The 22,898-nt window shown below is 42.4% G+C and overlaps 1 protein-coding gene across 5 annotated transcripts in view; it reads left to right on the plus strand.

The window, feature by feature from the left end:
* The window catches only part of CEP170B (centrosomal protein 170B), a 79,243-nt gene extending 64,077 nt beyond the window's left edge, over positions 1-15,166 (plus strand). For 3 of the 5 annotated variants that reach the window (XM_019550803.1, XM_019550802.1, XM_019550805.1), the window contains exons 15-20: positions 4,305-4,343; positions 5,045-5,188; positions 7,606-7,694; positions 8,330-8,423; positions 9,283-9,334; positions 10,919-15,166. In XM_019550803.1, coding sequence (XP_019406348.1) covers positions 4,305-4,343; positions 5,045-5,188; positions 7,606-7,694; positions 8,330-8,423; positions 9,283-9,334; positions 10,919-11,154 — 654 coding nt within the window. In that variant the 3' untranslated portion in view covers positions 11,155-15,166. The remainder of the gene's footprint in view (positions 1-4,304; positions 4,344-5,044; positions 5,189-7,605; positions 7,695-8,329; positions 8,424-9,282; positions 9,335-10,918) is intronic. The other 2 variants (XM_019550804.1, XM_019550806.1) reach the window with 1 other exon arrangement.
* Positions 15,167-22,898: the final 7,732 nt, after the last annotated feature.

Here is a 22,898-nt window from a genome sequence, read left to right on the forward strand (position 1 = left end):
CTCTCTGCCCGGGCCAGTTTGCACTGAGGAGCAAGAATTTTTCCTTGGCTTGGCTCAAAGCTCGCAGTTCCCTGGCAGATTGTGGCAGATTCACTCAGTCATGGGAAAACAACAGTCTAATTTTAATGTTCAGCAAAAAGCACAGTCTTTTGGTTGAAGGGTAAAGGAGTATGCTTCTCAAGTACCTAAAGCCTCCTACTCAGGCCTTGGTCTGGGAATCTTTTCGGATTAGCAGATGTAGGGGATAGGTTTCTGGGTGGTGGGGTGTGGTGGGGTGATGACTTTCATGTAGGGTTTGGTTTCTGGGTGGTATGAGCTTGGCTTAGTGGCCTTCTGTCTCTGTAGTCTCACTGAACCATGGGGCATTGACTTAGGGGGAGAGGGAAAGAGAATTCTTCCTCTTAATATGCCTAGAACAAAGGTGTTGGCAGTAAGCACTCTGGCTGTTTACAATATGTGCTTTTTCTTAGCAGCAGGTATCTCATTTTGTACATCTACAGCAGGGGTATCACCCATCCTTGTGGGCTGGATCTGGATGTGACAGTGGTGGCCTATGGGGAATAATGCAGCTGTCAGTCACCTCTTACCCCCAAATGCCCAGCTGTTCTGGGAGGCTAGACAACACAGTGCTCTGGGCTGGATTTGGCTTAGAGGCAGTACATTTGACAGCCTTATTCTACAGCACCACTCCTCCAAATGTTTCCAAGTACTTTGCAAATGTTTAAGTAACTCCTCTGTGTCCATACAGTTTTGCCCAGGTAGGACTCCTCTCCTACTGAAAGGCAGTAGGCTGAATAATTTATCTAAAGCAAGACTGGCCTTATAGCTCATTCCCTTTAAAAGGGATTTGACTCTTCTCTGCTGATTTCATAGGCCCCCAATCCCACCAGCTCTGGAAGTTCCCTTTCAGGTTGGCTTCTCTTTCCTTAAAAATTAGGGATCATGGTATATGCTGGTATGTACTGATATTTTTACATTTAAACCAAGGCCTGCTGTATTCCTGTTAGTGGCGGGTCCACGCTGTCCAAAAAAAAAAAAGAGGGCATGTTCTTAACTCAGGTTAACTGATTAGGATTAAATAAGTAGTGAAAACCAGGACAGCCAAGGGGTCACTTTGGTTTGGCAGCTAAAGGTCAACCCCACACTCCTCTATAGGCTCCATTTACTAACCTGAATTGAAATCGAAGTCTTGTCTTCATTGCTGCTTTAACCTGAGTTAGCTGATTTGTATTAGCCAACATGAGTCAGAAGTGCACCCGTCTATATTACAAGCAAGTGGGGATTTGAATACTAGTGTTATTGGAAGCCTGACTATGGGGCATCTAATTTTATGCATTTTATAAAACAGGTTCAAAGAAGTAGGAAAAATTATGGCTTGAATGAGAGTAGTAAGTACCTAGATGCCCCAATGGAAGGACACATTGCATTTACTCTGGCAGGCTCATGACAGAGTTTAGCCTGAAACAAGGTACAGTTAGTACTGTCTGCACTTGCAGTCAAACCAGACCCAACTTGTAAGCAGTGGGTATTTTCTCAGTGCAGCCTGAGCTGCCATCTCTTGCGTGCAAACTTCAGTTGTTTCACAATACCCTCGGGGTGCAAGATAAAGACCTCTTTATTGCTCTACTTGAATAAGAGGGCTGCACCTGTAGAACTTTTTTTTTTAAGCAGCCAAGCAATAAATGTACCATTTACTTCCCAGTTTCAACTGAAATCTTTTAATGCCTGTGAGTAATGGATAAAACCCACTTCCTGACATTAGGGAGGCACATGCCTGTTTTTATTTACATAATAGTAATAGTAAGAGGTGGGGCACTTTGCTGAGATGCTTGACAGACAAGTTCCCTGCGATGAAATCAAAGACAACTGTGAGGTAGATGGGGGGAGGAATAGAACCAAAAAGCCCATTGATGCAGTGGCTGTGCTTAGCAGACATCTTGTGTGATCCAAGGTTTTCATTCATGTTTTTGAAACTTGGTCAAATGGAACAGTTTTGAAGGGGGCCCACCAGACAAAGATCCCTGGTGCCTTGCTGAAAGCCAGCCTTTAAGAAGTGAGGTGCAAGTGAGAGGGTGTCTTACTCTGGAGCCTTTATCATATTAGAAATATTTCCCCCTAATGTCTTGCTAGCTAGATCAGTAGTTCTTCTTTCTCTTTCCCCCAATCAACACTGGAAGCTAAACAAGTTTTTCCCAAGAAAAAGGAAGGATGGAATTTTTTACAAACCCCTCCTGTTATTTTTTTAACCTGCTCTTGTCAGTTCTAGAGAGTGCAAGCAGGAGTCAACTAAAACCCTTTTAAAGACTTTTGACTCACTCCAAATGAGTTTAGATGGTACAACATTCACAACAACGTCAGCAGCTGGCTAGCTAATCATATTGGAAGGCCAGCTATTACAAATGTAGGTGGAGCCAAGCTACATTAGTGGGGAAATAGAGTAAATCAGTGGGATTTTCCAGTGACTTCACTGCAAGGTTGAGGAAGCCATTAATGCTGAATGGCTTGATCTTTGCTTTACATTACTTAGGAACACTATATGCAGACTCAGGTGGGATTTAATCAAAGTGTATAATATCTGTAGGAAATTGGATTAAAAGTAATAGGCTCATGCCTTGAGAGGTGGGAAGGGGGTGTTGAGCAAGCTTCATGTGCTGCTAAATCCCTGCTGAAATGATTATTTTAGCTTAATGCAAGAAAAGCAAATAAGAGATGTCCAAAGTTCACAAGAGAGGGATGCCAAGCAATGTTAATCAGGAAGTATTTATAAAGCAGCTTCATATTAAATGCTACATGTGAAGGAGCAGACTGGGGCAGAGACACTTTGATAAGCAAGGCATTATAATTGTATTAAGTGCATCAGAAATCTGCTTGAGAAAGGACATGGGTAGTAAACGTGTGCAGAAATTGAATTGTACCACAAGGAACCCACTGGCTTATACAAAGGCAGGGGTTGGTAACCTATGGCCCGCAGGTTGCATCCAGCCTGCAGAGCCTTGTGATCCTGCCCATGGACATGGGGCTTTGGTGTAATCGGGCAGCAGGGGCTTTGGCAGCAGTTGCTTTCCCATTGCTAGCATAGGGAAAAACAGCAGCAGCGGGTATAGGGGAGAGCAGCAATGGTAGGTGGTTTCCTTGCATCCATGCAAGGAAGTAATGGCAACAGTGGTGCTCTCCCTGTGTTGAGGCGGTGACAGCAGGCACAGGGAAAAGCAGCACCTCTGTGCACCTGCCAGCCTATCCTCGGTCCTGTTCTCAGCCTTAAAAGGCTGCCTACTGCTGCTAAAAGATACTAATTGGCATCATATAGGCAAGTGGATAGGGACATGGCAGAGCACAGTGCTTGAGAATTAGTCCAGTTTATGCATCTGGGGGTTCTAGGTCCCTAGACATTGACATGATTTATGCTGTGATGGTTCCAAAGAGCTCGTTATCACTGAACTGATCATTTCTACTGTTCTAATGCCCTTGCCACTACCTCTGCCAGCATAAGGCACTGTACGCCTTCAGACTCCTAATAAAGTTCAGCCCTGTGTTGTTCAGTTTTAATCTACAGAAATGTAATATCTTGAATGTTGTGTACGCTTCACCTTGCATGAAACAGTCATGGATGGCAAGTCCTTTGGGAGCTATTAAATAGAATAGTTATCCTTTGACATCCCTAAACCAATGATGGCTAATGCCCAGAAGGGTATGATGGGATGGATCACTCTAGGCAGGCCCCATTCATATCTTGATCTAAAGCTTCTACTACTTGTTGGAGAAAAGATACTGGGCTAGAAAGACCATTGGTCTGATGCACAGTAGCACTTTTTTTCTTATCTCATTCCTTTTGGCTTGTTTATAACCCATGCCTTGCAATGTAAGTATTTGAATACTACCCAAGGCTTAAGCTTCCCCATTTCTTTTAATATCATTCTCGCAAGCTGTATGCTATGCCCACCCAAAAGCCAAAGGCACTGTTTAGAGTCCATGTTCTCTGCTGCCCAGAGTGTTGACTTCAATCAAGGATAGTCCATTTTAGTGTCATCCATTTCTTTTAGATGTAATTGCAGAATGGTCAAAAAAAAACCATCTCTGAGGAGTTGGTTGGTGAATACATTTTCAGTATGCTACTATGCAAGTTGTTATGCTAGGACTTCCCATGGACGCATGTTGGCACATTTTAACATGCATCCCCTGGAATGCTCCTTTGGAATGCCACCTGCTCTGGTTGATACTGTACACGTGCTTTCTTGGATGATTGCTATCAAAGTCATTCTGTCAGCATTGATTTCTTTGTCCTGTTTGTTTCTGTTTTAACACAGATTGCTCGTAGATCTTTACGGCCGGCATATCCATTTCAGGTGCAATTTTCCATCCCATTCTTTTGTATTGCTGTTTCTTTTTAACAGTGCTGTTTTTCTCTTCACTGTCTCAAAGTTTGTCTAAGTAGCTTGATCCATTTTAACTTAACAGAGTAGTTGTCTTGTGTGTGTGTCTGTGCATATGTGTGTGCCTTCTTTTTACTTTTATTCATTCTATTGTTAAACATTTATCAATTATTTTATTGCTTTAGTTTTGCCTTTTCCATACATTGCTTCAGATAGCTTCAGCTTAACTTAAATGCTATTTTTAAGGTTGCATTTAATCTTTCAGAGCATGACCTAGTAAAGTGTAAAATAGACATTGTGAACAGGTCTGACTAGGGAATTATTATTTTTTAGTTCTGTCCTGAATTCATAATAGGCACACATTTTGCTTTTAAGCCCTGGTATTGCAAATCCTGTAATTTTTTTTTTTATTATTATTATTTTTTTTTTCCCATGGGAAACTCCCAGGCATGTGCAACTGTTCGTTATATTAAGGCCTAGGTGACTTGCTTCAGAACCCATTCCTGCTTCGGAAGGGTTGGAGCTGGGCAGCTGTCTTTTGGGGCTTTTCTTAATCTGCAGTGCCTTCAGCAACCATCTCTTTGCCCATCTTGTGGGGCTTTTTTCCCCTTTTAAATCTATGCGGTGGGTAACTTTGACTGATTCATTGCTTATTATTGCTTATTATTTTCAAGCTGGTGCAGCACATTCCAGAAGCAAGCCTGAACTACCAGAAGGTGCCTCCGGGGTCAGTGGAACTCAAGGATTTTGATCAAAACATGAATGATAACAGAGAAGAGGATCCTTCAAGAAAAACGAGGACGAGAAATCGAGAGGAGGCAGGGTTTTCTGCTTTAATTACAAGATGGCAAATAATAATACTGAGGTTTCAGCCTATGTATCTGTGTTTTTTAACCTGCCAGAAGAAGTAATTCAAAGAACTCAACCACTCTAGAGCCCCTGACCTTTTGTAGCCATAGAAATATGATTAAAATAATCCCTTATGCAGGGAATATAGGACTCGAAGGAGCCTCCCAAGCTATTGAGTTCAGTTCCAAGCACTTGCAAACAGCTTTTTACACAAGCATTCCTCCAGGTTCTCAGCCTTTTTTGTACCAGGACCCATTTGTAAACATCAATGGCTAGTCCCGACCCAGTGCCCCTCACTCCCGACCCACTGCGCCCACACCAGACCTCAGATCCCTGATTTGTTGGGGCAGGGGGTGGGTGTATAGAGTGGGGCGGGGGTTGTGTGTGGGACATGGGGGCCCCTAAACAGACCCTTGCAGGCTGGAACTCTGCCAGTCTGGAAGGGCAAAGCCACAGTTTCCCGCATTTTTCTCCTTTAAAGGAGAATCCATTTTTAAAGTTTGTTCACAGCCCTTTCATATATTCTTTGGACCCACTTCTGGGTTGAGACCCGTGGGTTGAGAAACGCTGCTCCAGATCACCATTTCCACACACAACGTCACGGGCCAAAACCAGCATCACCAAGAATGCCGTACAACATGCCATCAATAAAAGCAGGGGACACAGCATGGCTAGAGTCCTGCTGCTGCACTGATAGAGAAGTAAGTGGTTTTCGGGATGTGCTTAGAGATGGGGTTCTCAAACTGTGGGTTGCAAGCAACTGCACGTGCCACCCACTTTCGCTGCTGTGTGGGTGCGCAGGCAGCCCCCACCCCCGGCTCACTGATTGGTTGCCGGAGGCTCACAGCATCTCAAAGTCTGAGAACCCCTGGCTTAGAGGATCTTAGGAAGAGAACCATGTCCCACAGTACAGAGGAAGGCAAAAAAAAATCCCTCAATCCTTGCTACTTTGACCATGGGAGGAGGCTGCATAAACGTTCATCTCGTGTGGAATTCTGCTAGGAAAACCTAGGAAGCTCTGGAGTGAGATTTTTAATACTTATTGCTGATTGTGGTGTCTCATTTTTGGGTGCCAACATAACGCCATCTAGAGAGGCCTCCTTTTCAGTGCTATGTGAAAACTGGGCCTTTCTCTTTCAAAACGCCTCAGACTCAGTACCCACAATAAGTTAATCGCTTTTGGAAGTCTTGGCCCTGGTAATGGTTTGGTCCCAGTTACTGTTTGTGGCTTGAGATTTTGGGTTTGCTGCCAAACTGAAACTGCTGATGGACCAAGGTACCAGTAAGGGACAGCAGAATCCGGCCCTTCCTACCTAGCTTTTGGGCTAATCTGGTGTGTTCTGCTGCTCCCAACAGAGCATCCCAGTCCCATCTGTTTTCATCCCAGTCTTCAGTGAAACATTACTCCATGTCCTGTCCCCAGCGGTGCTTCCTTGAGGGGTAAAACACAGTGTGAATGGGACATGCTGGTTGCAGACTTATCTAGGGTTGGCAAGCCAGTCAACTGACTGGTCAAGCATTGTCAGTTGACTGCATAATTTTGACTGGTTAAAGATCATAGCAATTTACAAAACAAACTACATTTTTTTTTTGGATTTTTCTTTACAGAAGTATGACTTTTAATTGGATTTTTTTGCCACATTTCATAATGGACAATTTGTGTGTTTCCTGTGTATTATGTGGACCTATTGGCAATTTTTTACAATTTTTGATCAGTGTTTAACTGGTCAATTGACCAAATGTTATTTGATCAATCAAATACCCGACCCTAGACTAATCTGAGGTCATTTGCTTGAATTGTTGCCCCCAAATACATGGGAACCAGTGATATATAACATGCTTCTTGTAGTCTTCTGGCTAGATGTGCTGTGAATGTAGATGGCATAGGCTGATGTAACAAGAATATGAAGCGTTTCTTACTGAGACCATGAATACTGGGTGGTAACCAGACATGCTTGTTTCCTAACATAAGGTTGTAGCATTACTTTAACAGCTTTGGTCTCAGAAAACCAACTTGGATTTGATTTACAGTAAAGCTGTAAACTGTTTTGTGTATGGTTTTTAGTTGCTTGTTTTGGCCTTTTAAAAGCATGAGAGGTCTTTGGTTTTAGAAAAAGAGATGCTTACCCAGTTCTGAACCTAGAAACAATTCTGCAGGCCTCTGTTCCTTGACTCCTTAAAATAAAATCTTAGCAGATTAGTGCTAATCCTCTCAGGGAAGTGCTACAGCAAAGCTGTATTCTCCCTCATCTCCCTTTGAACTTTAAATATAGATAAAGCCTCCCTTGGAATTATGTTTTGTCTAAATAGAATAATTTGTCAAAACTGGAATATAAAAACAGTAACTTTGGAGGATATTTTTTCAGTCTTATCTGTTTACCTTTAGGTCATCTTTGACAACCTCATGTTGAACCCAGTGTCGCAATTATCCCATACAATCCGTGAAAATACAGAAAACCTGGCTGAAAAAATGAAGTAAGTATTTCACCTTGGATTTGAAATGTATGTGTGCTGTGGAGTGAGTGTTAGAAGCGGAGGTGCGGTTGTCTGCATACAGAAAGGGAACAGCACAGGGAGTAGAACTAGAAATATGGCCATTAACTTTCCACTCTCAATCGATTTGTCCTGTAAAACAGTCTGTGCCTTAATTACCAAAGTCCTAATCTGGCTGCCTATAATGCTGCCTGAGGAGGTTGGCAAAAAGCCACACGCTTTTCTGTACGTGACTTGACAACTTAGTCCTGGACAACTGATGACACTTCTAAGTGTGGGCTGCCTCCAGTGGTACATCTTAACTTTGCTTTAAAGAAGTCTCCCCTGTAGAAAGAGGGGAGTACATTCTCCACTCCATTCAATGTACTGTCCCCTGTTCCAATTTCATCAAGAGTGCAGATCATGAAGAATGGATTTTGGGATGCCTTCTTGGGGTCAGATTGTCAGTCCATAGAACAGCCATCAGGTGGGAAATGGTTTGGGGTTGTTTCTGAGTTGCAGTCAAGAGGAAGGTACATCTACTGGGCCCCTTGGCTGTGTTTTGTGTCTGCTTGATACTGTACACATGGCTTGCTTTACTGGCGTTGTCACAAAACGTATGATCTTGTGCGCTTCAGAATTCTCTTTCAGAACTCGGAAAGGACCTGGGAGGAGATGGAGGCCAAAATTAACTCTGAAAATGAAGTGCCAATTTTAAAGACCTCAAACAAGGTAAAGGGTTTAACAAGAAAATAAGGGGCTGAGAGGCTTGCATAGCACAATCCTATGGAATTAGGGATTCTTGAAACAGATGCATGCCTTTATCTTAACAAATTTTAATGGTGTTTCAGTGCCAGAGCCTCTTACACTTTTTTGTCTAAGTTCTTCATCTCAACACCTCGTAAGTGGCACATGATCACAGTTGGGAAAGGCATTCATAAGAAACAAAAGTGGTGAGCTTTGAAGTCAACCAAATGACTTTCCTGGATCGTTAGTCCAAATGTGTACCTTGAACTTTTTCCTTCTTCTGTTTTAAGGTGTGACTGTTAGTTATCCTTGATGCAGGTGGGACATAAGCTTTTACCATCATGTTCTCTTCTTCTATAGAGATTGGGTGCCTGTGACAAAGACACCTAGTTTCACTTAATGGGATTCTCCACAGGAATAATGTGAAGCCTTAAGCATAAGCTTAATGTTAAGCGTGTAAATAGTTCAGATGATTCAGAGAAACTATTCGCGCTTAAAGATGCGTGTACATCTTTAAGAGCAGGATCAAAGTGTCTGTACTTGCCAACCCCTTTGTATGACTGGGATCTATATGCCTGGCCAGCAGCTGAAATCCCAAATAAAATAACTCTTAACATTTGTCTGAGCAGCCTGGTAACATTTAGCAAAGTATGGTAGCCCAAACCCAAACAAGCCTTCATACATAGATACAAATTTTATTGTTGTTTGATAATAAAATAACTGAGTTTGAATTTACTTCATTAGAAAAAGGTAAAAAAGGTTAAGTATTACATGTAGACTTGTTTCCTGAGTGAAATGAATATTTGGTTAATTAACTGATCTTCTTGGCTTCTTTCATGTCTAGGAAATCAGTTCTATTCTAAAGGAGTTAAGAAGAGTTCAGAAACAACTTGAAGGTTGGTAATTTACAGTGTTCTCAGTTGGTATCTCATATGGAATTGACTTTTACTAGAATATTCTAAAATCCTTTAACAAGGTTTATTGGTTGGTTTGTCAGTTTAAACTTTCTAAATGTGAAGTAGTCTTATTCAGAGTGTGTACATGTTTGTGTGTGTATGTACAGATTAAGTGGTGGGATTTTTTTCCCTTACTTCAAATGTAAAGAGAAAATTGCTGATTTCTGGTAGTTGGACATGATTGCTGTGGAAACATTTTATTCAGGTCTGTTGCAATTTCACTACAACATGGAGTAAAAAAAAGCTTCTCATCTTTGAAATAGGCAAATGGCTGGCAACACTTCAAGCAATTTGCCATATCTTGGAGTGTTAAGCAAGCGTTTGTGTTGGCTTGAATTGTATATATAAAAATCCATGCTGTAGAGATACAAACATAATCTTGACTGGAGACATAACAAGAACATGTAAAAATCTCTTGATTGATGAATGGTTGGACGCTTGCACTTTCTTGTAGAGGTTCACTGATAAAAGAAAAATTGACATTATTGGGAATCAGCTTTTTTTTTGGCTGATGTGGCCGATAATGCTGCCGATTAAATGCACTGTGCACGCACACAGCCAGGCCTGCAGCCCAACAACTTAGAGAGCAGTTCCTGGCTGGTAAGTCTTTAGAGGGAAAGAGGCCTGGGGACAGCAGATGAAGACCCTTGTGGTGAGGGAGGGAGTGGGGCTGGGGCAGGTGCTGCCCAGCTATGGGTGGAGTGGGGGGAAGTAGTGGAGCTGGTGGCTTATCTGGGAGGTGTGGATCCTGCTGCTTTGTGCACCCCAGGGAAACGCATGGGGGGGGCATGTGCCCCCCGGATCTGCGTGCAGGGCAAGGGTGGGCTGCTTGCTGCAGGCTGGAGCTCAGGAGCTGCACTGGGCACTTCCCAGTGGCTGTGCTTGGGCCAAGTAGGACAGATGGCAGTGGCGCTGGGAGGGGGGCTACGGGTGGTGGGGCTAGAGCCACCTCCGTAGGCCCCCTCCCAGTGCCACCGCTGCCACCCACCTGGCCCAAGCTTGGCCACTGGGAGAAGTGCAGAGCGCGCATGAGTGTGCAATAGCAGCCCGCTCTTCCCCTGCACACAGATCCAGGGGGCATATGCCACCCGTACCGCCCCTGAGGGCACACACAGTGGTGGGAAACGCCCTCCTGTGCCCCCGAACATGCTGCCAGCTGTGTCCCGTGCCCTTCCCTGCCCCAGTTGGGCAGCACCTATCCCAGCCCCAGCCTTACTCCCTCCCTCACCACAGGGGCCTCGATCTGCTCCCCATACCCCTTCCCCACAGCAGATTTACCAGCTGGACATTGATCTCTAAGCTGCCGGGCTGCATACTGGTAATTGGTATCAGCCCAAAAAAATCTTTATCGGTGCTCACCTACTTTCTTGTCCCATTTTCCATTTGGTCCAGGGTTAATTATACAGAAAATGGAGTGCTGTGGCTAAATAAGAATTACCTAGTTTTGAAAGTGAGAATTTTGTCTTTTTAAAAAATTTCCTGAATGTTGCTAATCTCTTTCTCTCTCTTTTCCCTTTTCCACAGTTATAAATGCAATCATTGACCCCACTGGGAACTTGGACGTGGTTGCAAATAACAAAGCATCCTCTGCTGCTAAACAATCTAGTGCTCCTCTGGTCAGGACTGTTAACATGGCTGGGTCTACGCTGGAGACTTTGTCCCCAGTTCAGATGAGAAACTACACTCAGAAATCGAACTGTGCATCTTCTAGCTTGCAGGATTCTAACTTCATTTCAGATGGAAAGAAATATGTGATCTGACACACTATTTTGTATTGCAGTCCTATTGTAATTTACTGTGGCGTTAGTATTGTGTACGAGTGGTTGTGGACAGTTTTTGTGTGGAGCAGTTTAGATTGCTAACACGTTGCACAAAAAAAAAGATCTATGCTGTGTGGGTGAATGGCAAGTCTGTGTATGCCTTTTAATCAAGACTAGCACTGTGGAGCAGCACATATTCAGCATAGAGGCAAGCTATGATTTTGAGAAAGCAACTCACTTCAATTCTTCTGACGTGCCATAAAAATAACAGGCTTTGTATATCCTCCATTCACTACTGCTGAAGCTCTAAAGTGTTCTTGCATTAGCCTGTTTATAGCGTTGTTTCTGATCGGTTATAATGAAGCTCTTTGAAAAATATATATACCTTTTTTGGTCAACACTACATTTTTTTTAATTGAAACGGTGCATTACAGTTCTGTAGGAATCAACTTGCATATCTTGCTGTGTGATGATGCAGTACAGTTGGTTTCTGTTTTGGTTGTATGGAAAATGTTTTCGGTGATTTTGCAAAAAGAAAACAAAAGAAAAAGGAACCATTTTGAACATGTCTGCATCATGCTTTTGATCCAAAAAAGATGGTGGTGGTTTGGTTTGGTTTTGTGCATTGGGAAGGTGTAAGATTAAGTATGATGTTATGGATGCAAAACTATTAATGCAGTTAAAATTTCTGAACGTACTTCAGGCACAAAGCTTCAGGTATACAGATGTAGATATAAGAAGGTCAGTTTTTTACAGTTGAGCTTGCCAGAGTCTTATTATTCCAGTACAACTGTGTTGTATTACGGCATTTTTTTGAAAAAGTAAAAACAAAAAATAAAGTGGGGAATCTTGCATACTGAGCTCCCATCGCTCAGAAATTAGCTAAAGAGCAAGCTGTCTGTGATCAGCCAGTTACTAAGAAAAATATCTGTTCTGACGGCTCATGTAATAAACGTAATCACATAATGGCTGTGAATAAAGTGTTCACACTACAGCACTCCAAAATAATGGCTTAAATATAGCTCTGCCTTTATTACCAGTGTTGTCATAAGATTTTTGTCTCCAGATATGCATGAATACACGTCCTTTTGTTGTATTCTTGAGAACCTATTCAACAGTGTAAAGCAGCAGGTGTTACAGTGTGGCATGGGTTTGTCTTTTTTTTTAAGGATTATTTTGTGGCAGCACTGAGCAGTATATCATAAAAAATGCTTTTCATACCAATCTGTCAGTTGAATTCTGAAGTTCTAAATGGTTAAAAGTCTGTGGTTCTAATGGTTGAAAGGGGGCTTTATTTGGTTTTGGTGGGTTTTTTGGTGGAGGGTGACTTTTGTCAGATTACTTTTTTTTTTTTCTTTTTGCTTCCAATTTGAAATCTGGAATCTGGATCTATTAATTCATCTATTCTGATTGATAAACAACAACAACAAAATCGGGTAATTGGGGAAAAAAAATCTGTCCACATAGTTGTGGAAAGTACATTTACTGATGAAGGTAAGCAGGCTAAAATCTATTATGCCCTCACTCAGTATATTTTTAAGAGTGGAAATGGCTTCCCCCCTTTAATTGCTTTTGGGTATTGGTGGGGGCGGGGTAGGACAGGGTGGGCCAGCTGAATAGATTTGTTAACTGAGCCTTTTCTGCTAAAAATTTGTAAACCTATATATAAATAAATAAATGAATGAATGAATAAGCAGGGAAGCTCATATGGTGAATATTAGCAAAGGGCACGATTCTGTTCCCAGTGAAGCCAGTTGGAGTATTTCACTCATTTTGGCAGAAGCGGATTGAGTCCATTCTAGTGTCTTCTGCAAGTGCTGACTGAGGGTAAAAAGCACAGTTCTGTGACCAAGTTATCTAACAGAGAGCAAAGTTCATCCGCGAGGCTAGGGATTCAGATAAGTATGCTGGACTTCAGAAGGAGGAGGATGAAGTAAATCGTACTTGACAGAATAACAAAGAATTTGGCCTGCATGCATCTCTCTGACTTCCTGTTATGTTGTTGCTGTCTTTTCATTCTGATGTCTTCTTCTGAAATACTTGGCTCTGTCTTTGGCTGATTGTGTAAGTGCTGGTATGGCTCTTAACACATGGGATCCATTAGTTTTCAGGGCCTTCTCAGTTTGGTTCTCAGTCAGTAAGGTGCTAACTCCAGCTTATTGTGAATTGAAGGATCTTAGCAGCTCAAGGGATCATTAGTTTTACTTCTGCTCTAGACAGATCATTGCTTTTTCACTCATCAGCATCTGGTTTTATTTGTTTTTACTTTCTACCACACTGATCCCCATGTCCATGGCTCTGCTCTGGTGGTTTTTGTTTCTTGACAGGTTATCCTTTATAGAACAATCACTTCTGTTTAGTTTCGCTTGAAACTTTCCAGTTTTTCCTTTCCTGGCTCAGTGGTGCTTGGCTGTTGCTCTTTGCTCTGGTTTGAGGTACTCTACCAGTATCTTCATGCCAAGTGGGTAGACTCATCCAACATGATACCTTTTAAAATGATTGGCAATAAAGATGTAACAATGAGTATAGAAAACACTTTAATTTTGGTGCGCGCGCACGGGAGGAAGCACAATTTGATGTTATTTCACTTTAGCACTTGTTCAGTGCGACAGAACCAATATATAAAACATACCTGTTTCCCGGCAGAGTTCACATTCAAAACTTTTCAAGATGTTTTAAATGCAATCCTGCTTTGCAGTTGTTTCAATGATGAAATGTAGCTTTTGGTACGAATTACAGAGTGCACCTCACTTTACATTTATCTGCTGCAGTTAAGCCAAAGAGCAAGCCACATAATTGTAAAACGTTGTCTGTTGTTCACTCTTCTAAATGGTACTGTATATGATTATAAAAAAAATAAAAAAAAGGCCTATGTCCAGTCCTAATGTGACTATCTCAAGCATTTAGTGATTGATTCATGGCCTTGACAGTCAATGGAAAGATCTTCATTGGCTTCAGCAGGCAGTAGGTTAGACTTTCAGTTGGTGGCAAGCTTTCAGTGATTTTGACAGATGTGTCACTTATATGGAAGTTATTTTGGCTGTATGTTGTTTTCATATTTTTTTTTATATATATTTGAATAAAAATAATTTAGGCTGGGATTTTAGAAGATGTTCATTTTTTTTTTCCTGAATGTTGATGGGGTTCGTTTGATTCCTGTCCTTAGCATCTGGAAAATCCCAGGCCTCATTCTTTTACTCTACTTGAAAACCACGCTTTCTTTGAGATTGTTTTCAGATGTAAAACTCTCTTGTTACTTTGTTGTGATGGAATGAATGTAAATTCCTGAGAGAATGTAGAAATGCTTTGTGAGCAGGCATCCAAGTGTGTCTACACTAACATTATGTTGTGGTCATGCTCTGAATGAAAATAAAGCCTGTATAGTCCTTGAATATTTTAATAAAAAACAAAACCTTACCAAATGTTTACAAACAGCTTACTGAAAAATAGAATCATTAGAAATATTGAAGTGCAAGATGCTTGTTTTTTCTTCTTTTTTTTTTTTGTAGATCACATTAGATATTTTTGAAATTCAGCAAATAATGTTTTGCAAAATCATTACATAACTTAACCCCCTGTTCACTTCTGATGTGCCCTGTGCTGAATTGTGTGTATCTGACTATCTGCTGTTGTTATGCTGCTGATTCTGCTGTTCTAAACTGTTCACTGGATCATTCCATTTGCATGCTACACAAATGCAAGCCAAGCTGTAGGAGAGTAAAGCTGAAACACATTTGTATAACTTGAATTGATTTGACTGTCTCTCCTTTCTGCACCCTCTTCTTGAAATCTTGTGTACAATTTTGATTAGTTTCTCGCACCATCGTTTCCCCTCTCCTCCTCTTCTTCCACCCCCATTTTTTTTTTAAGGTAATTTATTTTGTTTGGATTATTGGCAGTATCTGTACATTTTGTTCTGAGGTGATATTGTGGATGTCTTTAAAGAAATAAATTGTTATTTTATATAATTTTATCATAAAGTTGCTCTAATAAATCATTCTTTTATCATGTGACAAATATGATTCTGGGTTTTTTTAATATTAACTCTGTGAGAGAGAAAATTGTTTGGAGAACTAAACTATTAATCTTCTGCTGTAACAAGAAAGATCATAATGCAATTAGATTCATACCTGTTGATCTCATAGAGCCTAGTTTAATAGCACAGGGTTTCCTGCAGGGATACTCAGGTGCAGGGACAGCAACCTGAAAAAAAAAAGGACCCTCTTGTACTTAAACCTTTATAAATCTAAATATTTGGGTTCACGCTGAAGTTTGGAGTACCTGATTCATTGTCTATAACTAACAATGGCATATTTAGGGTTTAAATAGCACCTGATTTGACATGCCTCACTATTTAACCATAATTTCTTTTCATACTCAAATTCTGTAGTCTTCTCTTGGAGTCCTGAGTGTTGTTTCCTCCTCTGCAGTCTCTCTAAGGAGCTCCAGAAGTTTACACTGCGCACATCATTGCAGAAGTGGGACTCTGTTCTGGGTTCCTCTGTTCCATCCCAACTTGTAACCAAACAGCCTAAGGCAGCATGCAAAGCTGATGAAACTGGTAGTAGATAATGCAAAGCTGATGAAACTGGTAGTAGATAATCCCAGTGATGAATCGAAATACTGCAAAGTCAGTCATTTTTGTTTTCATTTTTTTCACAGCCTGATGGAAGGCCCAGCTGAAACCCGCCAGAGTCCCAGTGGTCTTTGGACTGGGCCCTTGAAAAGTAGAAGTGTGATGTTTAGAGCCCTAGACCATAAGTTTAGCTTTTCCTGTTAGTAATGGGGGTGGGTTTTCATTTTCCTTATGTTTGCAGCATTTTTTATGATTTCACAGGCTCTTTTGGAGCAATGCATCTAACACACTTTTACAGACACAGCCCCCACAGTCTCTAAAATGCAGCACTGATTTTTGTCTTTCCTGTGTTGTCTCTGCACCTTTACAATAGGCCTGCTGCTCCTCACTACATATCAGTTGACCCTTTAACCCTTTTGTCTGTCCTTTCCTATCTCACAGGCAATGAAGCTAAATGGTAGGAATTCACTTCTGCTCCATTTTTGGGTAAATTGCCTTAGTTTCATTTCTACTTGTCGTGGAATAGAATCAGACAAATGAAAGCAAAACTGTGAAACTCTTTCCCCTTACAATGATATAATTGTTTTTCTCTGTTCATGCCCACTGGACAATTATTGTACATGTTAAAGTGCAAAGAGCCCTTTCAAACCAACTGTGCAACCATTTCATTTATTTTTTTCATTGGCTGAGTAAAAATAATAATCTTTCAGGATTTTATGGCCTGCATAAGACATTTGTGTGCCTGATTCTTCATTCTCTTACAGGAGTAGCTCAATGGCATTGGGAATTACTCTCATTGGCAAGGACTTCTGATTTGAGTCCTGACTTTCGAACTTAATTTCCTAAACTAAGCAGCGATGTCTGACTTTGAACTCACTTTTTTTTTTTTTTTTTTTTAACAGAAATGCAATTTACAAAAAGGCCTCGTATTGCTTATATGGAGTCCTTCATATGATCATTAAAAATTAGGTTTGGAAGGGACCTCCACAAGTCATCTATCCATCTTCCTACTCAAAGCAGGACCATCCCCAACTAGATCATCCCAGCCAAGGCTTTGTCTACCCATGTCTTAAAAACTGCCAAGGATGGAGGTTCCACAACCTGTTCCAGTGCCTTACTATCTTCCCGGTGAGAGAGATTTTCCTAATATCTAACCTAAAATTCTTGTGCTGCCACTTTAGTTCATTGCTCCTTGTTCTGTCATCTGCCACCCCTGAGAGAAGAGAGACATACCTGAAATGCTGCTATAAAGAAGATGGAGGAAAAGAAGGATGGAGATGGAGAAACATTGTTTCCCTAGCTGCTAGGAGCAGGATGCATGGCAAAGAGTGTGAGTTCTGGCAAAGCAGGTGAATCTCGGGGAAAACAGAACTGTTCGAGCAGTAGGGCAGTGAAACAAGCTACCTGGGGAAATTATGGAGGTTTTCAAAGGGGCCTAGGCACCTACCTAAGATGGTTTAAGAAAAGTGAATCTGTGCAGGGGATTGTTGAGGTCCCTGCATCTAGAATATATTTAAAGCAAAAAGATGACGCCACGTGCAGCTATAGTATTCCCTCCCCTTTTACAAGCGGTGTCTTTCTTGATATTAATTTGAAAAAATAAATGTAGTTCTTGCCAAAGGAGCAATCAAACAGCAGGGTAGGGGTCAGCTGCCCTATGGCCCGTTGCTCAGATCTGGCCCACAGACCCAGTGGGCTTTTGTGGGGCTTCAGCAGCTTTTCAGCAGTAGGGGACTTTGGTGCAGTCCAGCAGCACGTGGTTTTGCCCATGTTACCAGATTTGCCCGCTACTTTAGGATGTGTTCATTTATTAGGGGTAGGGTCTTGGTAATTCTATCAATGTGCTGCTTGTGTTACTTGTGTTTCTATATGGAGCTGTATCTCTCCCTTCTGCAAGCCCTCACCCCACCAATGGAGCTACCTTGCAGGACTCAGTTCAGTGGGGCTGGGTTCCTCCAGTCCCCAAATCAGTCATACACACAAACACACCCGGATTAACATGCCACGCCTGACCTGGCCGGGTTGATCAGCATGGACAGGCTGACTGACACCTTCATATACCAAGAATCAGTTCATCAGAGCAACAATAAACTACAATCAGACACAAGCGCACAGTTAAACAGAAGACCTCTGAATCTGGCTGGGTGTCCAGATGACACCCTCATGGGCCAGCATTCAGTTCATTAGGGCGCGTCTGAGCCAAACTGGGTCAATCAGCCTGTACAAGCTGATCCCCTTATGTGTTTCGCACTCAGCATGTCCCAATCTTTTAGCCTTTCGATGAGCAGACCCCACAGTATTTCTGGGCTTCACAGGGATCTTTAGCTTAGGTAAAAGGGGCGTTGCTGCAGAGCAAGTGGGGAAAGAGAAGTAAAGAAGGCAAAATATACCCAATTACCACCAGCTTGACTATAAAAGTTATTTATTGCTAAGTAGATGAAATACATATATATACTAGTAGTAATAGACATGCAAAGGAAAAACAAACACGAACAGTCACAGTATACCCTGGTTTCACTAAGTATTCGGGGAAACTTAGCTCAAGCTTAACTAATACAGTTCAAGTTCAGAAATCTCTGCTTAGAGAGAGAGAGAGAAGAGAAGAGAGGGAGAGAGCTGGGATCTCACCAGTCCAAGGCACTCAGGTTGCAAAGCCGACAGGTCCAAGTTCTCAGCATGATCCTTGAAGGGAGATGATCTGCCTCCTTCAGCCTCTCCAGAAGAAAGCGAGTGGTGTCAGCACACACACTGCTGCTTCTTTTTCAGATTTTTATACCCCCAGTTCAGCTTCTTTCAAGCATTCTCAATAGTGTAAATCAAATTGTCTTCTCTATTGACAAGGGGTTATCTGCTTGGAACGTCTCAGGAACTTGATTGATACTCAGGAAACATCTACTTGGAGCCAGCTTGACATTCCTATGGATAGCACATATACTTGATGGGATATCTCCTGGTGTCTTCAGAAACAATAGATTTTAGCATCAGCGTTTTGGATTTTTACTTGCTGTGAACAAGTCTCAGCTTAGCATGACTTTTCTAGATCTTAGTATAGTCTTTTAACAGACTTAAGGCACTTATTGGAGTGTTTATAACCGGTTGTGGAGAGGCCTTCCAGCAGTCGTCTCGGGAAAAATATGACAACACTTGTGGACAGGGCTCCAATGGGCTGGACGCTGTGATGAACCCTGTACCATTGTTCAAATGTTGCCCATACCCCCTCTGACTCGGTCTATTGCCTCAGCATTTCTTAACCCGGCAACCGAGTTGTAGCCAATTAAGTTTACATCGGCCTCCCATAGTGGGACCGGGGAACGTACGGCCCGAGATGCCTAGTAAACTTACTTTTGCTTAAAGGTGTGTGTGTGGGGGGGAGGAAAAGTCCTTGGTAAATCCAGATTAGAACTGGTCTGATAAATGCTGAGCTGGGTGTGCGGGTTGATGAGCATTTGGAGCACAGCTTCCCATCATGCAGTGCTTCCCTGCTTCGCTGATCCCAGAATTCACTGGAGTCTCTGCTTCAGGCTTTCTGTTCTCCATCTCTCATGTAAATGAATGGTCATCTGTTCCCATCTCAGTTGCAAATGAGACCTAGGGCAGTTGTTTCACTTTTGTCCCCCTTATCTGGAGGGTTTTAGGTGTGTGTCTCACTGCATCTGAATCAGCTTCTGTTTATGGGGGGTGATTCTTTGTGAGTCAGGTGGTCTGTGTCCTGTGTCAGGGGTCCCCAAGAACATGGAGCTGACAGGTAACACCCATGCCACGGCCTGTGGCAGTGGCAGCAGTCAGCTCCTACCCACTGCTAGAAAACATTGCTGACCATTGCTGTGAGGTTTTTGCTCTGGAATCCCATCCCTTCCCCCCCAAGTCCCCTATACACACCATGGCAGAAATAACAGCTGTATCATAATCGCTTTTGCACTCAGGGGAGAATTTGCCCATGCCAGCTAGGCAGCCATGAATGTAGCTGCCACTGCAAACCCATGAGGGAAAATCTCTACAGGCCTGAAGTGCAGCTTTGTCTGTCCATGCTAGCACTGGTGCTGCTATGTTTGGGGATGCTGCTCACTCGGTAAATTTAGACTGCAATTTCTGGGGTTTTTTTACACACCCTCTGCTAGCTGGCCTGACAGATGCTGCTTGGGGTCACAATAAAATGCCGTGTGTGTGCTTACAGGAAGTAAGGAAGTGAAAAAGTGACATTTTGCTGGGGGGGTTTTCAGAAGGATGAGATCCGGCTGGCGATTGTCTGGCTCAAAAAGCATCCCCAAGACAAGGAGGTAGCCTGGAACAAACCAGGGGTACTGTAAAGTGGGAAGAAACATACTGGAGACTTCATTCATCACTCAGCAAGATGCATAAGTTTCTATCCTTGATAAATTATGGGTGGCAGCTACTACACAAAGGACATCCTTTCCAATTATTGATGGGTACAGAACAGCAGTGTGCTTCTTTTTGAAAGGATTAATAGCCCTGTTTGAATATATTTTTTTCATTTACTTTCTGATCAACCTGAAATGTCCTGTTTTTGGTTTTTGTTTGTTTGTTTTCCAACCAAAATGAAGCCAAAATTCATTATCTGAGGTTGAGCAAAATGTTTTGTTCAACCCTAAACTGTTTCAGTTACAATTTTATCATTATTTTAGTTTATGGGTTTTTTTAAATCCAGGTAAATTTCCAAAATGGAACATGACCTTGCAACGAAGAAAAAAATGTTTGTTGTTTGTTTTGGTTTTTTCCCAACTGAAACAACTTCAGTAAGTTTGAAGTGATTTTTGTAAATGTTTTGTTGACCTGCATATGCATTTTTTGGCAACACCACCACCAAAAAGAACCATTTTTTGCCTCGAACTTTTCACTGCATTAATAATGTACATCTGGCCCCTGGTGCTTCTTGCCTCTAGTTGTGACTATATTCAAATAACCAGCTGTGTATCATTCTGAAAATGCCTCTTGTTTACCATTAGTGATTGCAGCATTTTAAATTAGTAGCTTCTGCTTAACTAACTTTCCAGTATGTTTATGGTCTATATTTCTCTCCAGCAAACGTTGGGGCCCAGTATGCTTTTCAGAGGGAGGAAGTATCAGGCATGGGTTAAAGTGAAGGAGAGAGTCTTTAGGTGAGAGGGATTTACCTTGTGTATAGAAGGGAAGTGAGGGAGTCCCAGTTGGTTGTCAACAGGAGATGTGATACAGAGAGCCCAACCATTGAAAGAAAGAAGAAAAGGAGTTAGAAAATGTGTGTGAGATCCAATAGTGGACAGAGGGGCCATACTGAGTTGAAAAGCAGGAGGTTATATATCAGTCAGAATTGTAGATGGGTAGAGATTCAGAAACTATAAGGAGAAATAAGGTCTCATTTCCTGGAATTTGGCCACAACATTGTAGATTCTTATTGCTTTGAGCGTATGGAGGGGGAGAAGAATTTAAGTATAAGCTGGGATTTTTGGAGCCTCGTCATCTTAGTACCTAGGTAGAAAATGCTTTAAAGGGGCCCAGGTAAGTGCTCAGCAGTTTCTGAAAGAAAGGCCCTTCTTCAGAAGAAGGAAGTTGGGCACCAATAACATCTCGGATGAGGTGCTCATGAAAATGCTGAGCCAAGACTTCGATCCCCTTTTCACTACCCAGGGGTTACAACCAAAGTGTTAGATCAGTGGTCTCCAACCTTTTTAAGTATAAGATCACTTTCAGCATTTAAAAACAACCCAGGATCTACCATGTGCTGTCCCCCACCCAGCAGGTAAGTCTGTGGGCAGGGAAGTGGGGGACAGATTTTAATAACCTCTATCTAATGCAGGAGGTCTATGGGCTAACTAGGGGAGAGACATTGCTTGACCTAGTTCTGGCCAAAGGGAAGGACCTGGTGAGTGATGTGAGGATCCAAGGGAAGCTTGGTGATAGTGACCATGAACTGGTCACCTTAGTTCACCAAAGAGCAGGCAAACCCCTCAGTAAAACAGAAGTCCTTAACTTTGGGATGGCTGACTTTTCCAAATTCAGAGATTTGGTCAGTCAGGCAATTAGAGGTCATTCCCCTCCTCTCCTTCCCCCCTCAAGAAAAGGAAGTATATGAGGAATGGTCATCTCTCAAAAACATAATCCTAGAAGCACAAGGGAAAGCTATACCATCTCACAAGAAATGCAGTCAACAGGCAAGGAAGCCGCCCTGGCTGAACAAGGAACTGTTGGACCTCACTGAACTCAAAAGAGAAGCCTACACGAGCTGCAAAGCAGGAAGCATCACCAAAGAGGACTACTCAGCACTCACCCACACCTTTAGAGAGCAGTTGAGAAAAGCCAAGGCACAAACTGAACTCAGGCTAGCTATGGGAATCAAGGACAGCAAAAAGTCCTTCAGATGCGTAGGAAATTGAAAAAGAACAAAGATAGCATTGGGCCCCTGCGAGATCCATTTAAAAATGTGTGGCACTTAGGTAAGATCCCAGAAGACTGGAAAAGAGCCAACATGGTTCCCATCTTCAAAAAAGGGAGGAGGGATGACCCGGGGAATTAGAGACCAACCAGTCTGATGTCCATCTCTGGAAAAATCCTGGGAAAAATTGTCAAGGGATCCATCAACACCAGTCTAACAGAAGGCAAGCATCTGAATGCCAGCCAACATGGCTTTGTGACTGGCAGGTCTTGCCTGACCAACCTCATCTTCTATGACCAGGTAACATGCCCTGGACAAGGGAGATGACGTAGACATCGTATATCTGGATTTCAAGAAAGCCTTTGACCTAGTTCCCCATGATGTCCTCATGGTTAAGCTAGGGAACTGTGGCTTTGATCATCATATGGTCTGATGGCTAGGCAGCTGACTATGGGGTCAGACCGAAAGAGTACTAGTTGATGGGAGCAAATCAATGTGGTGCAGGGTGAGCAGTGGAGTCCCTCGGGGCTCTGTACTCGGGCCGGTACTCTTTAACATCTTCATTAATGTTCTGGATTCGGGAGTCAGATGCAAACTGGCTAAGTTTGTGGATGATATCAAATTATGGGGGAGGGATGTGTCCAGTATTGGGCCCCCCCACTTCAGGAAGGATATGGAGAAGCTTGAGAGAGTCCAGAGGAGAGCTGCTCGTATGATCCAAGGCCTGGAGGGCAGGCCATATGAGGAGAGGCTGAGGGACTTGGGACTCTTCAGTCTGGAGAAGAGAAGGCTCAGGGG

Source organism: Crocodylus porosus, unplaced genomic scaffold (genome assembly GCF_001723895.1).
Source record: "Crocodylus porosus isolate Cpor-Errol unplaced genomic scaffold, CroPor_comp1, whole genome shotgun sequence".
NCBI lineage: Eukaryota > Metazoa > Chordata > Crocodylia > Crocodylidae > Crocodylus > Crocodylus porosus.